The sequence below is a fragment of the Notamacropus eugenii genome, chromosome 3 (assembly GCF_028372415.1).
Source record: "Notamacropus eugenii isolate mMacEug1 chromosome 3, mMacEug1.pri_v2, whole genome shotgun sequence".
NCBI classification, from domain to species: Eukaryota; Metazoa; Chordata; class Mammalia; order Diprotodontia; family Macropodidae; genus Notamacropus; species Notamacropus eugenii.
This window is the reverse complement of record NC_092874.1, coordinates 4,869,253-4,876,063: the sequence shown is the minus strand read 5'-3', so window position 1 is coordinate 4,876,063 and position 6,811 is coordinate 4,869,253. Positions and strand designations below refer to the sequence as shown.

The 6,811-nt window shown below is 60.9% G+C and overlaps 1 protein-coding gene across 1 annotated transcript; it reads left to right on the top strand.

The window, feature by feature from the left end:
• The first annotated feature begins 773 nt into the window (after positions 1–773).
• Positions 774–6,579, top strand: NDUFA4 (NDUFA4 mitochondrial complex associated). The gene is made up of 4 exons (XM_072650790.1): positions 774–1,440; positions 1,854–1,942; positions 3,012–3,072; positions 6,372–6,579. Exons 1-4 carry the CDS (start codon positions 1,180–1,182, stop codon positions 6,426–6,428), a joined length of 468 nt encoding a protein of 155 aa, XP_072506891.1. The 5' UTR covers positions 774–1,179; the 3' UTR covers positions 6,429–6,579.
• Positions 6,580–6,811: the final 232 nt, after the last annotated feature.

The following is a 6,811-nucleotide window of genomic DNA, read 5'->3' as shown; positions in this document are numbered from 1 at the left end:
AGATGTTATGGCAGACAGGTGCCCTGGGAGCCAGGAAGCCTCGGTCCACGTCCTGGCCTGAGGGTGCCTGTGAGCCCCCTGGCACCTCTGGGGGGGGTGGAGGCTGCAGAGAAGGGGCTGGCGCACTGGGAGGGCAGGGAAGTCCACGGCCGGTAGCAAACCTTCTGCCTCTTTCCACGGGCATGCCATGGGGGTGACTGGGCCGCGCTCCCACTTCCCGAGGGAGGCACCTTTCGGGGGGCTACGCAGAGCTTGGAGGCCGGGCCTGGTCTCCAGACCTGGGCAGGGTGGGGGTGGGCACTGGCGGCTGCGGGGGAGGGGCAGTGCAGACCCCTCCCCAAGCAGAGCCCCCCTGGGGGCGCAGAAGTAGCAGGCCAAGACGGCTGGAAACTCAAGGACTGGACCAGACGGACACACGGATGGGGGGGGGACCCAGACGGACACACGGATGGGGGGGGGGGGAACCTGGACGGACACACGGATGGGGGGGGACCCAGACGGACACACGGATGGGGGGGGGGAACCTGGACGGACACACGGATGGGGGGGGACCCAGACGGACACACGGATGGGGGGGGGACCGGACGAACACACGGATGGGGGGGGCCCGGACGGACACATGGATGGGGGGGGGCCCGGACGGACACACGGATGGGGGGGGCCCGGATACACACAAGCCTGCGGGCACGGGTGCAATGTGGAGGGGGGCCCCCCATACGGACACCCGTCTGCGGGCACAGGTGCAGCACGGATCGGGGGGATGGAAGGCTGGGGCTGGGACCCGGGCACGGGCGGTGGGAGGGCTCGTTTCCGCCTCGGCCCAGCTGTTGCGAGCGCTCCAGCCAGGCCGGGGCCTTTCCTGAGGCAGCCGGGCGGCTCAGACCCCCAGGGACCCGCGCGGCCGCAGCCTACAACTCCCTGGCGGGGAGACCTTAGCCCGGCCCCGGCCTGTTCGCGCGCCCGGCACGTGCCTCTCCCGAGGAGCGCGCTCGGCCTTCAGCCACCCTCGCTGCGCAGGCGCCCCAGGCCCGCTCTCCCCCTCCCTCCTCTTTGCTCTGGGGGTGTCCGCCTCGCGCCTGTCTGGGTCTTGTCCTGGCCCTAAGGACCCGGGGACCGGGGAGAGGGGAGGGCGGCCTGGGGAAGCGTAGAGGCCGGACTTGAGCCACGAGGGCGGCGGGCATGGGGGCCTCGCCTCAGAGGGGAGGCCCAGCGCTCAGGCAGTGGAGGGGGCAGCCCCTGCGGAGGTCCTGCGCGCCGGGGTCCTGGGGCCGTGCGTGCGTGCGTGCGCGCGCCCCGCAGAGCCGTCCTGTGTCCTCCTGCTCCTCACTCTCCGCGGTGACATTGGGCCGCGAGCGAACGAACGAGCGAACGCAGCCGCCGAGTCCCGCAGCCGCCGCCATGTTCCGCCTGATGATCAGGCAGGCCAAGAGGCACCCGAGCGTGAGCGTCCGGGGGGCGCGGCCCGCGTCCTTGGGGGGCGGGCAGGGGCGCGTCCCGTGACCTTGGGCAGCCGTGGCCCCACCCCGGGCCTCAGTTTCCCCTTCTCCTAAGATGACGGCTGCCTTCCCTTCCCCCACAGGCTGTGTGACCACGCCTCCTGACCGGTTGGGGTGCGGCGACTCCCCCGCCTGGAGGGCCCGCCTTCTCCCCACCCCCCCACCCAGTCACTCCCTCCATCGGGCTCCGGGGACTGAGGCCGGGCCGGGCCGAGGGGCCTGTCACCTGGTCACGTGCCCGATGTGCCCCTGACCCCCCCCTCCCCCGACTCTCCGAGCTCCCCCGGAGGCTCCCGCCCGGGGTCCTTTGGGGTCTCAGTCTCCTCTTTGTCCCTTCTCTTTCCGGTGCGTCTGCAGCTCATCCCCCTGTTCGTGTTCCTCGGCGCGGGGGCCACCGGGGCCACCCTCTACGTCATGCGCCTGGCGCTCTTCAACCCCGACGTCAGGTGGGTGCTGCGGGGGCCCCCCGCCCCCGTGAGGGGGGGCGCTTCCGGTCTGGTCCGGGTCACAGAGCCCCCCCCCAGTCTGCCCCTGCCCCTGTGACCTGGGGGGGGAGATAAGGGGGCGCTTCCGGTCTGGTCGGGGTCACACAGAGCCCCCCCCCCAGTCTGCCCCTGCCCCTGTGACCTGGGGGGGGGTAAGGGGCGCTTCCGGTCTGGTCCGGGTCACAGAGCCCCCCCCCAGTCTGCCCCTGCCCCTGTGACCTGGGGGGGGAGATAAGGGGGCGCTTCTGGTCTGGTCGGGGTCACACAGAGCCCCCCCCCCCAGTCTGCCCCTGCCCCTGTGACCTGGGGGGGGGTAAGGGGCGCTTCCGGTCTGGTCCGGGTCACACAGAGCCCCCCTCCCCAGTCTGCCCCTGCCCCTGTGACCTGGGGGGGAGATAAGGGGGCGCTTCCGGTCTGGTCGGGGTCACACAGAGCCCCCCCCCCAGTCTGCCCCTGCCCCTGTGACCTGGGGGGGAGATAAGGGGGCGCTTCCGGTCTGGTCCGGGTCACACAGAGCCCCCCCCCCAGTCTGCCCCTGCCCCTGTGACCTGGGGGGGAGATAAGGGGGCGCTTCCGGTCTGGTCGGGGTCACACAGAGCCCCCCCCCCCAGTCTGCCCCTGCCCCTGTGACCTGGGGGGGAGATAAGGGGGCGCTTCCGGTCTGGTCGGGGTCACACAGAGCCCCCCCCCCAGTCTGCCCCTGCCCCTGTGACCTGGGGGGGGTAAGGGGCGCTTCCGGTCTGGTCCGGGTCACACAGAGCCCCCCCCCCCCCCAGTCTGCCCCTGCCCCTGTGACCTGGGGGGGAGATAAGGGGGCGCTTCCGGTCTGGTCGGGGTCACACAGAGCCGCCCCCCCCAGTCTGCCCCTGCCCCTGTGAGGGAGATAAGGGGGCGCTTCCGGTCTGGTCGGGGTCACACAGAGCCCCCCCCCCCAGTCTGCCCCTGCCCCTGTGAGGGAGATAAGGGGGCGCTTCCGGTCTGGTCCGGGTCACACAGAGCCCCTCCCTCCGTTCCTCCGCTCTCTCTCCAGCTGGGACAGAAAGAACAACCCTGAGCCCTGGAACAAGATGAGCCCCACGGACCAGTACAAGGTGAGCGCAGGAGGCGGGGGAGCGCCGTGACCTCCTGTCTGTCCGTCCGTCCGTCCGTCCTGCGAGGCCCGCTTTGGGGGCCGGGGGCACGGGGCGTCTCCGCCCGCAAGCTCCTGGTCCTCGTTGTTGGCCGGGCCGCCGCCTTCCTGGCCTTCGGCCCGATTCTCGCCCTCACGCTGAAGGGCCAGTTAGCCGAACCGGCTCCAGGGGGTTAGACTGAGGTCGGGGTGGAAGGGCCCCCGGGGGTGTTTCCCCTCCGTGGGTCTGTCTAGAAAAGAGGAGCTGACGGAAGAGTACGCAATGATTTCAGAGGATCCGAGTGTTTAGAGTCGGGGGAAGGTGTCCCTGGGGACTGCGGGCCCTAGTCTCTTCCCTGGCACAGCGACTTGGAGATGGCACCACGCTGAGTGGTGCCCAGCCCCAGACGGACCAGAGCCTCCCTGAGCTTGAGCCGGGGCTCAGAGAGCTGGCCTTGCCCCAGGGGTCAGGGCCCAGGCCGGGGTCAGCAGCCCCTTGGCCTGCAGGCCAGAGAAGCGGGCACTGCCCGAGGCCAGAGAGGCGGGCAGGAGAGCACGAGAGGCTGAGCCCAGTTCCTCACCGCAGGGGGCCTCGTGCACCTGCCTCTCATGTGCCAGTCACGGAGGTGGCCTCGCTGTTGGGGGCTGACATCATCAAAAACAAGTCACCCTGGGCTTGCTCCTGCGGCCAGAGCACTGCTGTCTCTGCTTTTGGTGGCAGGCAAGACTAATTCCGAATTCTTCCAGGAGATGGGGGCTCTTTTATTTTCTGCACTTTGTGAGAATTTTGAAATCCCTGAGCGTCCTGCCTGAGGCCCTCTCGTCTTTGGTGGAACAGAACACTTTAGCGGGTCCCCTGGAGCGTAATTAGTGCGATTGGATGGTGTTTTACTGTTGGTAATCTAATTCCAAACTCCCCGATCACGTGAGTGTCTTCTCAGCTGTACAGAGGTGCCTAAATCTTGCACTTTGTTCTGTGCCTCCATGCTGCTTTGTGTGGGGAAGGTGCTTGATCCTTAGGGTGCTAACGCTGTGACCTATGGAGTCCTCGCTGAGGTGCAGAGCTAGTTGTGTATGCAGAGCACAGCTGACCGTCTGAGTGAGGTACGTGCCTCCTCGGACGCTGTCGGCCTCTTGTTGGTGCTGCAGGCGCCAGGCTCCTTGATGCCAAAGGGATCCAGTTCTAGTGCTGGCTTCTGATCATCTTCCTGGGGAAGTCTGGAAGGAAAGGAGAATTTGGGGGTGACATTTTTACTGCCAGGCTTGGTTCGAGGGCTTCACAGGAGACATTACAGCCTGCAGGGTTTTCTTTTTACCAAACGGGGAGAGGACTGAGATCATTTCCAGATGCGAGGTGCGCACCTTCTGCAGTGTCCCTAACCAGTAATACACCCAAGGTGGTCACCTGGTTTGCTCCTGGGTGATGACGTCTCCTGCAGCAGTGACTTGGAGATTGTCCCTAAAATTTCATGGGCTGTGAAAGTGGCCAGAAGGAAAACGGTATGAATTATAAATAAAGGAGAGAACAAGGCCATTGAAAATCAGATGGCAGTTGACTTTAGAAAGCAGAAGGTTAAAAAGGGAAAAGCAGAAATTGTATTGAATAAAGAGTAACTGGAGGCTAAGCTTGCAACGTTAGAGAGTTCCTTAGGACTTTCATAGAACTGATCTGTGACGGTTGGGTGAAGATGGTGTCTTGGGCTGAGGCCTCCCTTTGCCAGTGCTGCCAGAGTAAGTGAGACTTTAGGAATCACAGACAAACCACTGGGCTTCCGAAGGAGTTAGCTCAAGGAGGAAAGGCCGCCTGTTCTGTCTGAAGCACAGGAGAGTGCTTCCATCAGCTCTTGTAAACCGTAGGTCAGAAATTATACAAGAGGGCCCCAGTGAACTGCCCTAGAAGGAGAATTGGAGAGGTAGCTCACGGCATTTCTGCTGTTTTATTGGAGACTCATCTCCCAGAAATGGATTCACAGAAGGTAGACTTAGAAAGCAAGCCCTGAGCAGGAAGGCCAGGAGTACAGGTGGGGCAGAAGCCTTCAGGCCTCAGGCAGCTCTTCATCAGACCTGGCTCCTTCCACCCTTGCTGGGCTCACTCATTTAGCAGATTTTCCCACTGGTCCTGGTGCATTCCACCACAGTCCTTAGTGACAATGAGGGGTTTTGGAGATTGATGTTAGTAGATGCCCACAACCTCTACCACAGCCTTCTACCCTAGGGAAGTGGCTGTGGGCATACCCGTCTCATATCACTAGAGGAGTGAGAGAGCATTTGGGTGTGAATGTGACTGACTGTGACTTGGAAGGCCCTGTCCTTTCCTCCATCCCTCTGTCTCCCTCCCTCTCTTTCCCTCTCTCCTTTCCTCCCTCTCTTCCCCACCTTTTCCCCCCTTTTTCTTCCCGCTCCTTCCCCCCTTCCCCCCCACCATCCAGTTCACAAAACAGGGAAAAGCATTTCATGCCGGCTGGAGCTGTCCTTGAGCAGCCTTTATCTGGCCCAGTGGTCAGTCTTCTGAGGGGGTTCCCAGGTTTGAAGGACAATCATTACATTTCACTGCAGGCTCACAGCATTTATCCAGTTACTGCAGCCTCTGCCTGTTTGATTGTGTGCAAGCAGTATTGGGGGGGAGGTCCTTGCGCCCTTTTGGCATGATGGTGGCTAGCAATGCCCAGTGGTACGGATTCCTCACAGCGCCAGGTTTGTCAACCAGAGATTGTGCCCCAAGGTCTAGAAAACCAGAGCTGAAAGCAGTAAGCTCAGTGGGGCTGAGTGATGAGGTGCCATATTGTAGATGGAAGATGTGGCCAAGGGAAAGGGGGCACAGAAGTGCTGCTTCTCAGGGGCACTTCTAAAGTATCAGAGGATAGTTCTTACATGAGCAGGAATGGTGTGGGGATACGGACACAGACACAGAGACACACAGACAGAGACACACTCTCTCTCTCTCTCTCTCTCTCTCTCTCTCTCTCTCTCTCTCTCTCTCTCTCTCTCTCTCTCTCTCTCTCTCTCTTTCTCTTTCTCTTTCTCTCTTTATAAGGATGCTCCAAAGAGTTTTTGTTTATGCAGGTTGTATCTATCATTACCATATTAGAAATTAGAATGTCTTACTATGTTTTTGGAAATAGTCTTGACCTTGCGGACCCCTTGAAAGGGTCTCAGGCACCCTAGCACTTCCTGGACCACCCTACACTTTGAGAATCAGTGCATTGAAGTTATATAGAATTTGTGCCATTTTGGGAGAGACTTGAAAGCTATGTAACCCACTTTTATTTCTTGTTTTCCCAGTTCTACTCAGTGAACGTGGATTATAGCAAACTGAAGAAAGAAGGCCCAGAGTTCTAAGTGAACATGATGCTTTTTTAGCTGCTGAGAATGAAGGTCTTCCACAAGCCATCCGCACAATTCTACATACAGTTAGGAAATGCTTGATTTTTCCCTCAAGTTGCATGAAATCATGTTAAGTTTAACAGATGAATAAAGATGTGAAACTTGAGCTGTGGTTTTGATACTAATGCAGAAATCCACATTAACCCTGTGCTGTCTGGATGATACGTTCATGTGCTCTAATGCCTATAGAGCAGGGGAGCAAACCCAGATAGACATGGGGGCACCTAGTGGGGTACATAAGAATGCCTGCAGACTGCACACTGACCTCATTTAAAACGTAACGTCTGGGTTTTCTTGTGTTTTATTTATGACGTCGAATATTTTTCAATTATGTTTTT

Bases quoted from the DNA above. Each gene is read 5' to 3' on its own strand.
- NDUFA4 (XM_072650790.1), top strand. From the start codon at position 1,180: ATGGGGGCCTCGCCTCAGAGGGGAGGCCCAGCGCTCAGGCAGTGGAGG. The intron at 1,943-3,011 runs GTGGGTGCTGCG...CTCTCTCTCCAG, and splicing joins CTCTTCAACCCCGACGTCAG to CTGGGACAGAAAGAACAACC. The intron at 3,073-6,371 runs GTGAGCGCAGGA...TTGTTTTCCCAG, and splicing joins GCCCCACGGACCAGTACAAG to TTCTACTCAGTGAACGTGGA.